A 20,477-nucleotide genomic window follows, 5' to 3' on the forward strand; every position below is an offset into this window, starting at 1 on the left:
AAGTTAACTGAATGGTACATCCTCCTCTTCCAACAAAAACCCTAAAAATAAAAGCCAATGATATTGTGCCATTCCACATCGGTATTTCCTGAAGATAATCCTGGCCATAAAAAGCCTCATCCAGAAGAGGTGGAATTATAATTTATAAACTCAAAAATGACAATAAATACCCTTCCCAACTTTTTCATCTCTCTGTATCCCATGAAGCATTTGTAATTTCATACAACAAACAAAAATGGCAATTTTTTCCCCTGATCTAGGGCCTATGATAGTTGAAATTACATTCATATATTGGTTTCTAATAAAAATAAAAACTGACAAAGTTATCCGTATCAGTTTAAAAAAAATCACAGAGTTTTCCAAATAATCATCATTTGAATAACCCGAGAAAAATTAGAAAATTTCCATTGCTTTTTCAGATGTTACTACATTTCCCAAAAGTCAATCTACAGAGAATGGACCCTGGCTCAAATTTCAGCAGACGCTGGAGAATCCTGCCACGTGCTTCCCATCCTTAGTTGTTACCTATCAATTCCGCTACTTGGGTCCACTTTCCACACTGATCTTTCTGGAACATGCTGAACATGCTGCATTCACATTACACCTGCACCCCCTTCAAGTCTTTGCTTAACCAAACAACCACATAGAACAGTCTTTACTAACGTGGACATTTTATGTGGATATTTCAGTAGTTTCAAATAATCTTTTTCAACCCTCAAACAAAGAAAGGTAGGGCATCAAAGTAAACTCTACCCTTCAAAGCAGTTAAGAACCAATAACTATTTCAGAGGCCCTCACTAGCAGCTGAGTCATTTGGCAGAGCCAACCCACTGCTGCTCCTACTAGTATCTTCCTCAAAACATCCTCTCCTTACCCTCAACAGTTGAGCAAGATAAGTCTTGCAGACATGAACTGCTAATTTTACTAAGGTACACAGGATACAGATAAAAGCACACACAAAGGGGAAGCAATAAAACCAAAACCACATGGGAAACATCAATCAAATAACAACTATTAGCAGCTTTTTAGCTTTTTATAGCCAAACATCCTGAAAAACTGAACACCTACATGCAGTTCAGAAAACGCCTATGTTTAGGGGAAACCACTATGATTTTATTCACAAGAGACAAAAGCCTGAATTAAGGCAGTGATGGTAAAAGACAGTCAATGGGATGAATTCTATGTTAGGGAAAAAGAATGGGCAGGTGACTGATCAGAAGTGGAGAGGAAAGAAAGAAAAGAGTCTAGGATGACAGCCAGGTATTTAGAGTAGACACTTGGTGGACAGTGATGTGATCACCAAGATGAAGAGTCCAGAAGGTGGGGAGGTTCAGCTTAGGCTGCCAGTGTAGAAGTCCTGTGTGCAGCTGGGACTATACTAGGGAGAGAAGACCGGGTGAGAGAGACTTGGGAGTCATCAATATACTGAGAGACGGTAAGTGTCCTTAGTTATTGTACAATTTCTATGGGCAGATACTGTGCTAAGCACTTCGTAAAATTCATTTATTCATCAAAGCCCTGTGAGATAGAAACTATTAACTATAATCATTTTGCAGATAACTGTCAAATAACTGAGGTTAAATAATGTGTTCCAGGTTAGAATGCTAATAAGCAGCAAAGCCAAAGCTCATATATACGTTTGACACCAAAGGCAACCCCCCCCTCAAACTGCTATGTTGTTTCCTTCTACCTGGAATGCATGAGGTAGGAAGGCGACCAATCCTGGGCAGCACCAATACCTCTGTATTCTAAACACTTGGAATAACTTCCAAATTTAACTCCAAAAGGCCTCACCATCACAACTGATGAAAACACTGATTCTTCCTCCGTTTCTGAGAAAACACCTAGTGATTTTTCATAATTTTGAAGATGACACCATATGTCTCAATTTATGAATCATGATTTAGCTCAATCCTGAAAAGAAGATTGAGAAATTCATTAAGTATATGACAGTGGGGAAATAAATGATAGGCTTTGACACTTTTTATTGTTTTCTTAATATAAATATTCTCTCATCATCTTGTGTGATTATAATCACACAAGAAGCATATTTAACCTAATAATAAGGATTTGTCCTCGACTAAAGTTTCTCCAAACACAAACGCCGAAGACGCTTTAGTAAATTTACAGTGCTGAAGAACAGGCAGCAGGTACTCACCTTTGGATGGCAGAGTTAGCATTTGGTGTGAAGACTTTGAAAAATACATATAAAAATTTTTTTTGCTGATTTTTTTTTCTAGTATCCATTGTCCATAAAAGATGGACATGAATTATTGGGAATATGGAAGGATGAAAGGGAACACGACTGGAATGAGATGGCATGGTCACGCTTGGCAGGAGTCAGGAGACCTGACTGTTCTCATCATCCCTCTCCAGCCCTTCACCACCACCACTCAATGAGTGACCTTGGGATAATTTCCTAGAACTCTACAAAAACAGAGCCAACAACAGAAATTGTATCACGAACATGGTATGAAGATTAAGTGATGTATATAAAGCATTTAGTACAGAACACTGGTATATATATATATAGTTAAGCCCACAATAAATTACTATTTTTAAAAAACTAACAATATTGTCCACCCAGACTAATATTTTAAAAGTACATTCTATGAAAGGTAACATAACTTGTCAAAACCAATGTAATTTTACCTGGAGAGACTCATGGATTGGCTACCTGAGGTCACCATCTCTTTTTCCATCCTGTTATAACAGAGCAATATCTTTACCTTAGAGCTTTCAGGGAACAGAAAATTTCTCAGTGGATGCAGGCAGGGTATTGTTACTCCTATTTAGCAAAAACAAAAGGAAACAAACCCCGTAGCACTTGGTAAGCCCGTAAGCCATGTGAAACCAGAATGCTCAGAAAAGATATCTCCTGATTTGTCAAAACATGCTGGGATAAAATACTTTTTAGAAAAGGAACATCCAATGACGGCCGAAGGTGTGAAGAAAGAGGCCCTTCTGAACACTGCTGATGGAGTTACATGTGGATAAAATTTTTCTGGAGAGTAATTTGGCAATGTACATGAAAGGTGCTTTAAACAGTATGTATAACCTTTAACTCAGGAATCTGTTCTAAAGAAAAAAAACAAAGGTCTGAGTTCCCAAATTTAGCAATATATTCCTGATAATTTGTAATTTTAAAACCCTGAAAATCAGAACCCAAAACAATAACAAGACTTTGTGATACATACATATGATGGTAGCTAGATAACTATACTAAAGAAATATGTTCAGAGATTGTAAAATCTTCAATACATATTTTATCGTAACTGAAAAAAGATTAACCATTGTATTAGTTAAGACCCTCCAGTTAAAAGTAACGAGAAACCAATTCAAGATAGCTGAGGGAGAAAAGGCAGTAGGTAAGATTATGAAGATAATGGGATAAGGGTGAGCAGCAGGGCCCCTTAAAGGAAAAGACACTAAGATCTTTACTGTGTCATTCATTTTATATCTCCTGCTATGTCTGTTTCATTCTTCATTTTCATTGCAGACCAGCTTTCCTGGTGATTCCTTCCTCGTGGCAGAGTATGGCTACCTCTGATGTTCCAATTCTGGAACAGTCGAGTTCTAGACATATCTACATTCAGAATAAAAAAACTGTTGAGCCAGGAATGAGTCCACTATGGCCAGATGACATCCAGTACCAATGTAGACTTTAAGGATCCAAAGAAATGGGGCTTTTGAGGATTAGGTAAACATCCCTAAAGGATGTACAAGGATGTACAGGGTCATCTCATTTTTTATTAAGAAGTTGTTTTCCTAGAAAAATTAATAGAAAGATATAAACCAGATTTTAATAGCAGTTATTCATGGGTGTAAAATTATGAGAATTTTAATTTCTTTTGCTTATATTTTCAATAATTTATGCTGAAATGCATATTAATTTTATAAATTAAAAAAGTTAATTTTAAAAACTAAACTATCATACCATTATGACATAAAGCTAAGTGAGAGGAAAATAAGGTTTTTAAAAATCCACATTGCTTATATCTCTTAACTCTACAAAATATATATGCATAGAAAAAGAATGGAAGACAATAAAATATTAGCAGAGGTACCCCAAGATGACACAATTAAGGATTTATTTTTATTTTCTCATTTATCACTTTCTGAATTTTTAATTGTTCTACAACACGTATGTATTGCTTTTATACTAGAAAAAGAAAGTGTGAGGGATGCATATGCCCAGTGGATTCAGTTTTTGTGTAGGAGACTAGAATACTGTAGATACCACTGTGATGACCAGATAAAAGACACTGAGTTTTGGTGTTTTCCCCATCCTCAAAATATCTGAATACTACTACAAATTGCCAATAGTAACAACTACTACAACCATGATTTATCCTGAGAATCACTGGCACAGAAAATATTAAAAGTTGTGGAGGAATTCTGAATTACATTTAAGTACTCACTGAAAATAACTGGAGTTTAAAAATAAAACTTGCATGGTACGATTCTACAAACTAGAACTGTTTTAACATATGGAAGATAATATTCAGAGTAATCTTACATTACTAGGTGGGTGATTAACTATTTTCTGCACCTATTAGAGAAAAGATTAAAATGACTTTTAGTGTTAGGAGAGTTTCAGCTATACCATCAGCCATGTCAAGCCCAGAAAGATATGAACCAAAAAATAAATCAGGATCTGGACAAACACAAAGTTTAACACTCACTGCATTGCCACATGATGGTTCCCATGTTCCTTTGCCATTTGAAACTTGGCCAACATTAATGAAAATTCTATACATTAAATGCTTGACCCAAGCCCCAAAGTTAAATTGTAAATATAAAACCCACAGGAGGGGTGAGAAAACTGGAGAACAGATTTTCCTACAATCTTCAAATAAGAGATATCTGCTAATGTAAGATAGATTAGTGGCAATATCTGGCTTAGAAAGTTTCTAGAGATTTATTTCTAGCTCTCTACATACTGTAATAAAGCCCTAAAAATTTAAAAATACCCACCAATATTATAGGCATGCTGCTTTATAAAATGTGCCCTAAAATTCTAGCCAAAATACTTCACTTTCTCTAATACTTAATAAGTGAGCTAAAACTTTTTAGATTAATAAAAAAGTATTTAAAACTCATGTTTTAAACATGTTATTCTACTCTAAATAAGTGTATACTATTGTACTTTAAAATGTATCAGAGTAAGGTGTTTTCTATTTTTAACCATCCTTAATTATTTTTAAATTAACTACTCTAATTTCACCTCTAAAGGGCTTAATTACATGAAATGAACAAATTCCTCTAAACATTTTTCTTAAGGAAAAAATGAAAGGAGATATAGTGAAATAGTGTATGTCAGCCATGATAATTCTAAGGTATATATAACCAGGGAAAAATGCTCAGAATGTAACAAAATTCTGTATATAAACAGTCATGCTAAACACAGATTTGTACCAATAAGGATACGGAATTAGATATTAACAACGTTTTCAGAAAAAGATACAGTAATGAGTAAAAAGCATTATGCTATTACAAATGATTTACAGAAACAACTAATTAACCTAACATAAATCCCCTTTAAATGCAAACAATACATTATCTTAAGAACTGTAGAATAAAATATTTTCCTAGTAAACTAGGTATAAAAATTCAAACTCACTTTTTAAAATATAACACCCAGAAAATAAAGAATACTGTTCCTTTTTTAACATGTATTTCTCAAAATAAGATTCACCATGAACATTATTTTAGATTGTATTTTTACATATTCTTTAGCTAACCAAGTGAAAATCCAATAAAACACAAATAGGTACTTTCATCAGTGCATAGAACAGCAATAAGTAGCAAGGTTAAAAATCAGAATACAAGTTCAATTGAATAAACACAATACTAGTACACAGACACTCATTTTTAATCCACAATAAAAAATGTGAGCCACGAATAGGTTTTTCATTTTTAATCTAACTTCTAGATTATCTGTAATTTGACCTTAAAGGGGCCAAAATATTTAATACAAATGAAGCTCATGTTCTAACACCTGTAAAGGTCTAATGCAACAGAAAAACTGTCATTTTATGTTGCTTAGAGTTTTTAACTTAAGTCTTTCATATTATTTTGTTTAGCACATGACAGACTTATACACAGATTTTTAAAAATCAAACATGGAATTTCTATATACATCAAACCTTTAACAATGTCTGTCTTTGAATTGCTATTATAGTGTTCAAAATTATACAAACAAACATCCAGTAAACAGCATTTTATTTTATGACACTCTGTGTTAATACAATAAATATACAAAACTTCCAACCCACTGAAACATGCAACATTAGAGGGACACATGGAGGGCATTTCTGTAGAACCATGACAGTCACCATGATGGCAGCGCAATATTAGTTACTGACAAAATATACAAACATCTCAAGATAAATTATCCAAGTCCCAAATTACAAATCACTGAGCAATGATTTCCCAGTGTTCAAGCTTTAGTTTGAAATAAAACAGCCAGAATATTACAAACTGAAAAATGACACAGACGATTACTATGTGAAGACCATTTTATGACTATGATTTCATGACTGTGATTTTAGTATTAAATATAAAACATTAACAAATGCCAATCTTTCGCTGAATGAAAATTTAACAATTTACTGAGAGAGAAGAGTAAATATAAGAATTTAAAGCTCCGTTCATACTTGATCGTACTATAGGCATTGCCATCATTTCAATGCACATGTATTTTTTTAAAAAACAATTTTCTCTCTCAAACTTGTATTAAATAACTGAATTTTAAAACATTTTTCCCATTCACACCAAAAAAGACACCGTGGGTTCTAATTATTCTTTGCTATTTAATAATGCTACCTTTGGGGATTTCTACATAATAGAAACATTCCAATTCTGAAGGAAACTATTTCAGCATTTTTCAAAAGTCTCTCATTTATCTTTTGTTGGTAGTGTATAGAAAAAAATGGACTTCGGATATAAGTTAATGGTGAATATAGGTGCTCTTGCTGTATTTTATGGTTAATGTTTTGAATGTATGCAAAATCTACACTCTATAAAGCACACTGATAAAACAGAATTCCAGTAAGACTACAGGTTCTGAAAAACAAACTGGCTAAGTTGATTGAAAATGCAGGTAGAAATCATCGCTGATTAGAAATATTTACAAAAACAGCTTTAAATTCATACTCTGAAGAATAAAAGAAATGTCTTCCAAGTATACCTAATGTCAATAAGGTCCCAAATAAATCAAACGTAAACACCATCTGGATGGCTCTACATTACCTAGTAACACGCAGCGCTGCTTCATGGATAGTGAGAACTTGGCATCCCACCTCTAGCATAAAACTTCTTCTGTAACTCCAGATTTGGGGAGAATTAAAGTGAGTTAACTATTTATGCCTGATTTTTTTAAAATATGAATTTCCAGCCTCTAATATCACAATCCTTACTTAAAATCTAATTGAATAATCACTACCTATCATACTGCAATCTTAAATTAGCTAAAGGCTTTCAAAACACAGTAGCATGACTTACAAATGTCGAGTCATTTAATCAGTATTAAAGTTGATTCAAAGTTTAACCCAAGAATACTGTAAGAATGAAGTTCTGTGCTGCACAGTAACAATTTTAACATGATTATCTTAATGCATTTAACTGTATTTATAATTTTCTTGCTTGGTGCAACTTAAATTTTTTTTTCTATTGCTGGAAATTTTAGATGTATTCAGTCTGTCTCAAACAGGTGCATTTAGGGATTCAAATATATGAAAAAAATGCCAGGGCCTTTTTGTTTTTAATGAGACTGGAGATGAAAAACTAAAAGAAAAATCCCTTAAATACTGTACATTATTTTTAGACAAGGGTTAGGCTAGCCTTTAATACCTCTGTTAAAAATCACACACACACATATCCCCAAAAAAGAACTGCCAGACACAATCTTAGTTGTAACCACAGAATATACCAAAGTTTTTCATATAGCAAAATGTCACTATATGAATACTGAATTTTTTTTTTTTTAAAAAAAAGGAATTATTACCGCTACATTCTATTGCATTAACTACCGTCTCTTTTGGATAATGCACTGCATATTATGTTAAATTCTTATATTGCACCCCCAAACTTTTTATTTAAAAGAAACTCTTACAGAGAATCACATCTGTGATTCCATTAACCCCTGAATCCTACAACCATAGCAGTACAGAAGCCAAAATACTAATTCTTTTAATATCAGAAATGTGGTACCCATGCAAATCAGAGATTGTTATCAAAATATCAACTACTCCAAAAAAAAAAAAAAAGAAAAGAAAAAGATGATAAATTTTACATTATCTACTACAAAATGCACATAGGCTCTTCACTGGTGACTGAAACAGCTAAACAGCAAGCCAATTTAAAATCCCTAAGTCTCTGCTGGCCTATTTCTTTCAATATAAATAGGGAAAAGGAAATAAAACATAGCTTTACTTTTCCAATGTGCAATCCTTATCTCTAAAGATTCTTGAAAGAACTACTGCAGTTAGTATTAAATGCATTTTAATCATAAGTACCATTATTAATTTCAGTGGGTCACCACTGAAATAATTCACTGAACGTCATCCCCCAAAAAATATGGAGAATATTTAGCATGTCATATTTTTTTCTGCAAGGGGCACTGAAATATTAAGAAACTATTAAGTAAAGTAATAAGACAAGGAAGTTTTCCTGGTTTTAGCCCATGCACAAGTGAACAGGAAATATCCATGCTGTCTGTACTGTGTGTTTTGAACATAAAAATATTTGTAGAATACAGTAACTGGAGAAAAAAGTACAGTCAAAAGGTAACAGTGTATTGTTTGAAGATTCTTAAATCTGGTTACCCTTGAAAGCATTCTGAGCTGCACTAGTTGCTGCAGTTGAAGCTGCATTCGCAGCTGCAGTCTGGACAGTTTTGTTGGACATCACACCTGTTGCAAACTCTTGTTGGGCCTTCTCAAAGCTAGCACCTGTTGTGCGATATAGTCCATGTACCTACAGAGGCACAAAAAAGTGGAAGAAGATAAGTAGCAACCTGCACATTCATATCCAGCAGCTCTTAATCTCAACATCGATCAAACATAAAAGGACTAGATTGCAGTCATGATTCCTAAAATCAAGAACATGGGCTACCACACTGGCACACAATATTGCATTTAAACATTTTTTAATACAGGTTTTTCTTTTCTTCTCCAAGCAGAAGAGATAATTACGTAATTCAAACCAAAAATAAAGAACTTATTAGCCAACTGCAAACAGTTGTATTTTCCTCTACCCCCAATTAGTCACGTGAAATTATTACAGCATTACAATGGAATGGTTTAAACATAATAACAAGAAACAATTTAATACATTAATTTATTATCCCAGACAATTCAGATAGAACAATACCTTATCTATTTCTATTTTAGCTACATATACACCACAGGCCCTGTTACAATCAAATGAGATCATTTTATCATTTAATCTACCAAAGCACCACTTATGTCCTTCAACATACTGCAGCTATGCACATACAACTTAATCAAGTCCTAAAGAATGCACAAAGAAACACTTCTGGGAATTGTTTTTCCATACTGATTCATCACTGAATTATTGGGATTTATTTTCAGGAATAGGGTTCAAAAATTTTCTATCAGTGTATGTCTTAATCTGCATAATTAAACTATGAGTCCATCAATACATAACATCAGCCACTTACTTTAACACAAATTTGAAGAAGGAAATAACAAGCATTTATTAATTATATGCCCACAAACTTTGCAGAGTGGAGAGAGAAAGATAAGTGAACTGGTAATTATACTGCACTGTGACTGGATCTAAATCAGAAGCTTGACTGAAATGCAATCAAAGCAGGCTTAGGGAAGGGGCCAAGGCAAACTAGTTAGTCCTTTTTACCAAACCTGGATAGGAACTGGCAACGGTGGAGTGAGAAAAAGGAGAGTGAATCAAAGACTCTCAAACTTGCATTTTGGGAGTAGTTTCAAGAAGACAGAGGAGAGAGGATAAGCTGGTTTGGGGAGAAGGGAGACGATAAGTTCTAAAAATCTGTCCATTCATTCCAAGACAACTGACAACCTACTCGAGGCCTGCCACAGCAGGCGGGTGAAGATTTAGTTTAAAGCTCAGGAGAGGAATGGGCTAAAGACATGGATTTCAAAACCAATGGCATATGTTACGGACTGAGTGTTTGTGTTCCCCCCAAAATTCTTATGTTAAAATCCCAACCACCAATATGATGGTATTAGCAGGAGGGTCTTCGCAGGGGTGATTTTACCATGAAGGTGAAGCCTTCGTTAACAGAATAAATGCCCTTATAAAAGAAACCCCAAGGCCCAGTGTGGTGGCACCCACATATAGTCCCAGTCACTTGAGGGCAGGAATTTGAGGCTGCAGTAAACTGTGACTGCCCCTATAAACAGCTCTGCACTCCAAGCTGGGCAATATACCAGGACCTCATCTCTAAAAACGTTTTTTTTGTTTGTTTGTTTTTTGTTTTAAAAAGAAAGAGACTCCAGAGAGCTCTCCGACAACCTTCCATCACATAAGGACACAGAAACTGCCTATGAACCAGGAAGTTGGACCCCACCAGACACTGAATTTGTCAGTGCCTTGATCTTGGACCTCCCAGCCTCTAGAACTGTGAGAAATCATTATGTGTTGCTTAAGCCACCCAATCTATGGTATTTTTGTTACAGCAGCCCAAAGGGACTAAACAACATATAAATGGTAGCTGAAACTTGGCATTTATGAAATTGCCCATGGAGAACCCAGAGTAGAAAGAGAATAAAATCAAGTACATAACCTAATTAATGCAGAAACAGAAAACCAAGTATCATATGTTCTCACTTATAAGTGGGAGTTAAACACTGGGTACACATGGACATAAAGACTACAACAATAGGCATTGGGGACTTACAAGATAGGGGATAGGAGGGGGAGAAGAACTGAAAAACTACCTATTGGGTACTGTGCTCACTACCTGGATGACAGGCTCAACTATACCCCAAACCTCAGTATCACATAATATACCCTTGTAACAAACCTGCACATGTATCCGCTGAATCTAAAATAAAAACTGAAATAAAAAGACTTTATTTAAGTGGCATCCACAAGAAGGAGGAATGACTGGGAAAGAAAGAACCAGATACTTCTCACTGATGCCAAGAGAAGCATGTTAACACGTGAAAAGCTATCAGAAAAGCTATCAAGAAACCTTAACACATGAAAAACTATCAGGGTACAAGATAAAAATAACCCAGACAGCCCAAGTGCTTCTGATATAGTGGTAAAAGCAAACGCCCTATTACTACAGATCAAAGTGTCAAATGGTCAGGAAGAAAAAGAGAGCACTGACAAGAACACATACTGGTAAACCCAAATATTCCTTTCCCCTAGTACCTTAGCATTATCGTTAAGTATAAAAGTAATTATTTTTATTCCCTTTGAAAATCAAGTTTTCTATGGAAAATTAAAGATACAGATAAATTACTACTCCTGTGTTCTAGACACTTATCTCAGAGAATACAAATGACTGGATCCTAGAAAATGAAGTGTATTATAGAAATCTTATCAACCTTCTTTACTTACTAGACCCAATCAGAGCAATGCAATTACAAAATCACTTATCTGTCTCTTCCCCTTGTTCCCCAAGTTTGTAAGCATGTAATAAATAAATGTGAATTCTTATTTGCTTTATTATTTCCTTTTTCAAACTTGTATTCAGTGGCTGATACTATGTGTTCATGGGCTTCACAGTTTACTAAAATGTAATTCACAGTCCTATAGAACATAGAGACAAAATAAAGGTAGGAATAGCACATATTTCTCAATAGCTTGTATCTATATAGACCCAGAGAGCCACCTAGAGGGAAAAGACCACATACAGATACAGTGCACAATGCTCAAATGCTGTACTAAATCCATTATATTCATGTGAAAAGGTTGAACTGCTGATTTCAGGGCCCCATGAAAGATGATAGGCTAATCATAAGGATCAACATCTTTAAAAGCTTATTACTTCCCTCTAGGGTTTCTGATTGGTATCTATTGATAATTCACATTCCTGGTATCAGGGACAAGGTTTTGACACTAAGTACTAAATTTTTTTTTTTTAATTAAATAACTTGGGGATGGAGGACAAAGGCAGTGATAGCATTAGGAGAAATACCTAATGTAGATGACGGGTTGATGGGTGCAGCAAACCAACATGGTACATGGATACCCAGGTAACAAACCTGCAATGTTCTGCACCTGTAATCCCAGAACTTAAAGTAGTTTTTAAAAAGATTTTAATTTTGATAAAATCCAATTTATCTAAAAAAAAAAAAAAAATGTACCAGTTGATGGTTTGCTTAAATGGAGCACAATTATCACTAAGTTGCACAGCCTTTTTTTATATGTACTGTCACTGCAGGAAATCTCAGCGTAGGTAACCTGAATGCATATTACCTAGTGGAAAATTCAATAAATGCAGAATAGCCTAGAGCACTAAAAAAAAAACTGAACAACTTAAATACTATCTTTTCTACTATGAGAACCGCATGACTCCTAAAACAATATTTAGTTCTAGGAAAATCACAGAAAAGGCACTAAATTTGGTATCAATTAATTCTATTACTTTCTACCTGGCTAGCCACCACTCAAAACTTCCAAGTCTGCTTCCCATAAAACAAGAATTATTTGTTACCCTATCTGATCCTCAGAGTTTTCCTGAAGATCAAATCAGGAAGTATATAAATGAGTTACACTAACAAAGTCAAATTAAATTTTAAGTATCTGCAGAAGTGTCACAGCTGAAATACAGATGCAGTTCCAAAACCTGACTCCTTAATGCAGCTTCAGAGATAGTACATGCTGTGGTGGTGTATGACACAGAAAAACTATATAGTATGGGAAGCAAAGAATAAACGCACTTTATTTAAATAACCCAAACATATGCCTTCATTAAAACGCACAGAACACCATTTCAAGAAACTGTGCTTTTTTAAGATCCCTGTCATGCCAAAATTATTTCAACTTTTATAAAAGCTGGGAAAATAAAAACAAATAAGGTTTTTAAGTATATTTTTTAACTTATTTTTTTTAGTTTTTAAAAAAGTCTGGACCTCTAAGCCTAATTTTTTTCAGTCTGAAATTTCTGGAAACCCTCTATGAACCTCCTGGCCACAGATGGTCAACACATCCCTTCTGTAACCCCCTGAATTGCCACTCTAGTCTCACCATGTCCTTTAAGGACTATCTCAAATAATACTCTGCCTGCTCTTTTGTGCCTGAACTATCTATGGCTCTCCCTATTGAGAGTACCTCCAATCCTTTGTACATTTTGAGATTTTGAGGGGCATGTATGTTATATTTCTTTTATAGGGTTTATGTCCATGCTATATTATATCCCACATGCTTTTACTTGCCTAAGGGCAAAAACTTATTCTACTCATTGTTATATCCCCTAAAAGACACAGTTTAGTAATCTGCAGTAGAAGCCATTGAATAATTATTTGTCTACCTGCTAGGGATTAAATGTCCCAAAATTGTCCTCATTAATAATTTTTTTAAGGTACTAAGTAAGTGCAGTATGGCTTAAGGAGACTATACTTGTGTTACAAAGTAAAATGCTTAGTTTGCAGTCACCTCAGAGGTTACATGTTTTAAAAGTAGACATACTACTTCACACCTGCTAGGATGGCTGGAATGAGAAAAATGGAAAACCACAAGTGTTAGCAAGTATGTAGAGAAAGTGCTGGTGGGAATGTAAAATGATATAGTCCTTGCAGAAAGGAGTTTGGAGGCTCCTCAAAAAGCCAAACGTAGAATTACCATGAGACTACATAGCAATTCCACTCCTGGGTATATATGTACACGAGAGAAGTGAAAGCAAAGATTCAAAAAGATACCTGTACACCTAATGTTCACAGCAGCACTATTCAAAATAGCCAAAAGGTGGGAAACTATCAAGTGCCCATGAACAGATAAACACAATGTGGTATACAGATACAACAGAATATTATTCAGTCTTAAAAAGGAATGCATTTCTGATACATGCTGCAACACGGATAAACCTTGAAAACATTATATAGTAAGTGAAATAAGCCAGGTACAGAAGGAAAATATTACATAATTCCATTTATATGAAATATCTAAAATAGACAATTCATAGTAGATTCGAGGTTGCCAGAGGCTGAGAGTTGGGAGGAATAAAATTATTGCTTAAAGATTAGCATTTCTCTTTGGGGTGATAAAAAGTTCTGGAAATAGTAGTGATGGAATAGTAGTAGTACATCACAACATTGTTAATGTAATTGATGCCAATGAATTGTACACTTAAGCATAATTAAAATGACAAAGTTTATGTTATACATATTTTGCCACAATTTAAAAAAATGCAATATACCAAAAGCCATTAAATTACATACTTAAGTTTTTTAAAAAATTATTTTGTATTTTTTTTCCCATTTATTTTATTGCATTTTAGGTTTTGGGGTACATGTGAAGAACATGCAAGATTGTTGCATAGGTACACACGTGGCAGTGTGATTTGCTGCCTTCCTCCCCATCACCTACATCTGGCATCTCTCCCCTTGCTCTCTCTCCCCAGCTCCCCACCCCGCACCGTCCCTCCCCTATTTCCCCCTAACTGATCCCAGTGTGAAGTGCTGCCCTCCCTGTGTCCATGTGTTCTCACTGTTCAACACCGCCTATGAGTGAGAACATGCGGTGTTTGATCTTCTATTCTTCTGTCAGTTTGCTGAGAATGATGGTTTCCAGGTTCATCCATGTCCCTACAAAGGACACAAACTCATCACTTTTGATGGCTGCATAATATTCCATGGTGTATATGTACCACATTTTCCCTGTCCAGTCTATCATCGATGGGCATTTGGGTTGGTTCCAGTTCTTTGCTATTATAAACAGTGCTGCAATGAACATTCGTGTGCACGTGTCCTTATAGTAGAACGATTTGTAATCCTTTGGATATATACACAGTAATGGGATTGCTGGGTCAAATGGAATTTCTATTTCTGGGTCCTTGAGGAATCGCCACACTGTCTTCCACAATGGTTGAACTAATTTACACTCCCACCAACAGTGCAAAAGTGTTCCTATTTCTCCACATCCTCTCCAGCATCTGTTGTCTCCAGATTTTTTAATGATCGCCATTCTAGCTGGTGTGAGATGGTATCTCAATGTAGTTTTGATTTGCATTTCTCTGATGACCAGTGATGATAAGCATGTTTTCATATGTTTGTTGGCCTCATGTATGTCTTCTTTTGTAAAGTGTCTGTTCATATCCTTTGCCCACTTTTGAATGGGCTTGTTAGGTTTTTTCTTGTAAATCTGTTTTAGTTCTTTGTAAATTCTGGATATCAGCCCTTTGTCAGATGGGTAAACTGCAAAAATTTTTTCCCATTCTGTTCATTGCTGATTCGCTCTAATGACTGTTTCTTTTGCTGTGCAGAAGCTGTAGAGTTTGATTAGGTCCCATTTGTCTATTTTGACTTTTGTTGCCAATGCTTTTGGTGTTTTGATCATGAAGTCCTTGCCTACATGTATGTCCTGAATGGTTTTTGCCTAGATTTTCTTCTAGGGTTTTTATGGTGTTAGGTCTTATGTTTAAGTATTTAATCCATCTGGAGTTAATTTTAGTGTAAGGTGTCACGAAGGGGTCCAGTTTCTGCTTTCTGCACATGGCTAGCCAGCTTTCCCAACACCATTTATCGAACAGGGAATCCTTTCCCCATTGCTTGTTTTTTTTTGTCTGGTTTGTCAAAGATCAGATGGTTGTAGATATGTTGTGTTGCCTCCGAGACCTCTGTTCTGTTCCATTGGTCTATATCTCTGTTTTGGTACCAGTACCATGCTGTTTTGATTACTGTAGCCCTGTAGTATAGTTTGAAGTCCAGTAGTGTGATGCCTCCCGCTTTATTCTTTTTGCTTAGAATTGACTTGGCTATGCGGGCTCTCTTTCGGTTCCATATGAAGTTTAAGGTGGCTTTTTCCAGTTCTGCGAAGAAGGTCATTGGTAGCTTGATGGGGATAGCATTGAATCTGTAAATTACTTTGGGCAGTATGGCCATTTTCACGATATTGATTCTTCCTAGCCATGAACATGGAATGTTTCTCCATCTGTTTGTGTCCTCTCTTATTTTGTTGAGCAGTGGCTTGTAGTACTCCTTGAAGAGGTCCTTTACATTCCTTGTTAGTTGTATTCCTAGGTATTTTATTCTCTTTGTGGCAATTGTGAATGGAAGTTTGTTCTTGATTTGGCTCTCTTTAAGTCTGTTATTGGTGTATAAGGAATGCATGTGATTTTTGCACACTGATTTTGTATACTCAGACTTTGCTGAAGTTGTAAGTTGTTTATCAGTTTCAGGAGATTTTGGGCTGAGACAATGGGGTCTTCTAGATATACAATCATGTCGTCTGCAAATAGAGACAATTTGACTTCCTCCTTTCCTATTTGAATGCCCTTTATTTCTTTTTCTTGCCGGATTGCTCTGGCTAGAACTTCTAATACTATATTGAATAGGAGTGGTGAGAGAGGGCATCCTTGTCTGGTGCCACATTTCAAGGGGAATGCTTCCAGTTTTTCCCATTCAGTATGATATTGGCTGTTGGTTTGTCATAAATTGCTTTTATTATTTTGAGATACGTTCCATCAATACCTAGCTTATTGAGGGTTTTTAGCATAAAGGGCTGTTGAATTTTGTCAAAGGCCTTCTCTGCATCAATTGAGATAATCATGTGGCTTTTGTCTTTGATTCTGTTTATGTGGTGAATTACGTTTATAGACTTGCGTATGTTGAACCAGCCTTGCATTCCCGGGATGAAGCCTACTTGATCATGGTGGATAAGCTTTTTGATGTGCTGTTGCAGTCGGCTTGTCAGTATTTTATTGAAGATTTTTGCATCGATGTTCATCATGGATATCAGCCTGAAGTTTTCTTTTCTTGTTGAGTCTCTGCCGGGTTTTGGAATCAGGATGATGTTGATCTCATAAAATGATTTGGGAAGAATTCCCTCTTTTTGTATTGTTTGGAATAGTTTCAGAAGGAATGGTACCAGTTCCTCTTTGTATGTCTGGTAGAATTCGGCTATGAACCTGTCTGGACCTGGGCTTTTTTTGGGTGGTAAGCTCTTAATTGCTGCCTCAACTTCAGACTTTGTTATGGGTCTGTTCAGGGTTTCGGCTTCTTCCTGGTTTAGGCTTGGGAGGAGGCAAGTGTCCAGGAATTTATCCATTTCTTCCAGGTTTACTAGTTTATGTGCATAGAGTTGTTTGTAATAATCTCTGATGATGGTTTGAATTTCTGTGGAATCTGTGGTGATATCCCCTTTATCGTTTTTTATTGCATCAGTTTGGTCTCTTTTCTTTTTTATTAATCTGGCTAGTGGTCTATTTTGTTGATCTTTTCAAAAAACCAGCTCCTGGATTTATTGATTTTTTGAAGGGTTTTTTGTGTCTCTATCTCCTTCAGTTCTGCTCTGATTTTAGCTATTTCTTGTCTTCTGCTAGACTTGGAGTTTTTTTGATCTTGCTCCTCTAGCTCTTTCATTTTTGACGACAGGGTGTCAGTTTTTGATCTCTCCTTGCTTCTCATGTGGGCACTTATTGCTATATATTTTCCTCTAGAGACTGCTTTAAATGTGTCCCAGAGATTCTGGTATGTTGTGTCTTCATTCTCGTTGGTTTCGAAGAACATCTTTATTTCTGTCTTCATTTCATTGTTTATCCAGTCAACATTGAAGAGCAAGTTGTTCAGGTTCCATGAAGCTGTGCGGTTCTGGGTTAGTTTTTGAATTCTGAGTTCTAACTTGATTGCACGGTGGTCTGAGAGACCGTTTGTTACGATTTCCGTTCTTTTGCATTTGCTGAGGAGTGATTTATTCCCAATTATGTGGTCAGTTTTAGAGTAGGTGTGATGTGGTGCTGAGAAGAATGTACATTCTGTGGATTTGGGGTGGAGAGTTCTGTAAATGTCTATTAGGTTTGCTTGGTCCAGGTCTGAGTTCAAGTCCTGGATATCCTTGTTAATTTTCTGTCTGGTTGATCTAATATTGACAATGGGGTGTTAAAGTCTCCCACTATAATTGTGTGGGAGTCTAAGTCTCTTTGTAAGTCCTTAAGAACTTCCCTTATGTATCTGGGTGCTCCTGTATTGGATGCGTATATATTTAGGATCGTTAGCTCTTCTTGTTGCATTGATCCTTTTACCATTATGTAATGTCCTTCTTTGTCTCTTTTGATGTTTGTTGTTTTAAAGTCTAATTTATCAGAGATGAGAATTGCAACTCCTGCTTTTTTTTTTTTGCTCTCCACTTGCTTGGTAAATCTTCCTCCATCCCTTTATTTTGAGCCTTTGTGTATCCTTGAATGTGAGATGGGTTTCCTGGATACAGCACACCGATGGGTTTTGGCTTTTTATCCAATTTGCCAGTCTGTGTCTTTTGATTGATTGCAAATTTGATACTGCCATTTTGGTGTTAGCTGGGTGTTTTGCCCATTAGTTGATGCAGATTCTTCATTGTGTTGATTCTCTTTACCATTTGGCATGTTTTTGGAGTGACTGGTACGGTTGTTCCTTTATATGTGTGGAGCCTCTTTGCTCTTGTAAAGCTGGCCTGGTGGTGATGAAATCTCTGAGTACTTGCATGTTCGCAAAGGATTTTATTTTTCCTTCACTTTTGGAGCTTAGTTTGGCTGGATAGGAGATTCTGGGTTGAAAGTTCTTTTCTTTAAGGATATTGAATATTGGCCCCCACTCTCTTCTGGCTTGTAGGGTTTCTGCTGAGAGATCTGCTGTGAGTCTGATGGGCTTCCCTTTGTGGGTAACCCGACCTTTCTCTCTGGCTGCCCTTAGTATTTTCTCCTTCATTTCAACCCTGGTGAATCTGATGATTATGTGCCTTGGGGTTGCTCTTCTTGAAGAATATCTTTGTGGTGTTCTCTGTATTTCCTGGACTTGAATGTTTGCCTGCCTTGCTAGGTTGGGGAAGTTTTCCTGGATAATATCCTGAAGAGTATTTTCCAGCTTGGATTCATTCTCTTTGTCACATTCAGGTACGCCTATCAAACTTAGATTAGGTCTTTTCACATAGTCCCACATTTCTTGGAGACTTTGTTCATTCCTTTTTACCCTTTTTCTTTCGTTGAGTTGATCTTCGACCTCTGATATCGTTTCTTCTGCTTGGTCAATTCGGCTGTTGATACTTGTGCATGCTTTGCGAAGTTCTCACGCTGCGTTTTTCAGCTCCATCAATTCACTTATATTCCTTTCTATTTTGTCCATTCTTGTTAGCATTTCATCAAATCTTTTTTCAAGGTTCTTAGTTTCTTTGCATTTGGTTAGAACATGTTCTTTAAGTTCACAGAAGTTTCTTACTACCCACCTTCTGAAGTCTGATTCTGTCATTTCATCACACTCGTTCTCCATCCAACCTTGTTCCCTTGCTGGTGAGGAGTTGTGATCCCTTGTAGGAGAAGAGGTGTTCTGGTTTCGGGTGTTTTCATCCTTTTTGTGCTGGTTTCTTCCCATCCTTATGGATTTATCCACCTGTCATCTTTGTAGTTGCTGGCTTTCAGATTGGGTGTCTGAGTAGATGTTCTGTTTGTTGATGATGAGGTTATTTCTGTTTCTTAGTTTTCATTCTGACAGTCTGGCCCCTCTGCTGTAGGTCTGCTGAGGTCCACTCCAGGCCCTGCTTGCCTGGCGTTCACCTGCAGCAGCTGCAGAACAGTAAGAGTTGTTACCAGTTTTCTTCTTCTGCTATCTTTGTCCCAGAAGGATACCCGCCAAGTGTCAATCTGATCTCTTCTTTATGAGGTGGCTCTTTGGATATATAGGGGTCAGGGAGCTGCTTGAGGAGACGGTCTCTTCTTTATTGGAGCTCAAACGCTGAGCTGTGAGCTCCGTTGTTCATTCGGAGCTGCTGGGCAGGTACGTTTGGGTCTGCTGCAGCTGAACTCACAAACTGCTTTTTGTTCCCAGGTGCTCTGTCCCAGGGATTTAGGGCTTTATGAGTTTTGGTTATGCTGCTGCCTTCTCTTTATTTTTTTTCCTTCAGAGCTGCCCTGCCCAGCAAGGAGGCAGCCTAGTCACTGTCTGCCTGTAGAGGCTTTGCTGAGCTGCTGTGGGCTCTGCCCAGCTGCCGAGTGAACTTCCCTGCAGTCCTGTTTATATGGGTGTAGTTAGAACTGCCTTGGCAAGGGTGGCCCGCCTCTGTTAAGACTGAGTCTCTCTGTAGTGGCGGGTTGCCTTGACAATGGCAGGCTGCCTCAGCATTGGCTGACTACCTCCGTAGTGGCGGGCTGCCTCGGTAATGGCAGACACCCCTCCCCCACAGAGCTGGACCGTCTGGGTTCAGCTGCGCTTGCTGTGAAACTCTCAATCCAGAGAGTTTCTGATTGCTGTTCTTTTGTGGGGGTGGGACCAGCCAAGCCTGATCGTCTGGCTCCCTGCCTCAGAGCCTTTTTTTTTTTTTTTTTTTTTTTTTTT

General features: G+C 36.6%; 1 protein-coding gene across 2 annotated transcripts in view; it reads right to left on the minus strand.

Annotated features, from left to right (window-relative positions):
* Positions 1–4,074: 4,074 nt before the first annotated feature.
* SCAMP1 (secretory carrier membrane protein 1) overlaps positions 4,075–20,477 on the minus strand; it is a 119,132-nt gene continuing 102,729 nt past the window's right edge. For both annotated transcript variants that reach the window (XM_032277534.1, XM_032277545.1), the window contains one exon: positions 4,075–8,979. In XM_032277534.1, the coding sequence (XP_032133425.1) occupies positions 8,815–8,979 (165 nt within the window). In that variant the 3' untranslated portion in view covers positions 4,075–8,814. The remainder of the gene's footprint in view (positions 8,980–20,477) is intronic.

Source organism: Sapajus apella, unplaced genomic scaffold (genome assembly GCF_009761245.1).
Source record: "Sapajus apella isolate SASKATOON/1434 unplaced genomic scaffold, GSC_monkey_1.0 scaffold1, whole genome shotgun sequence".
In the NCBI taxonomy this organism is placed as follows: Eukaryota; Metazoa; Chordata; class Mammalia; order Primates; family Cebidae; genus Sapajus; species Sapajus apella.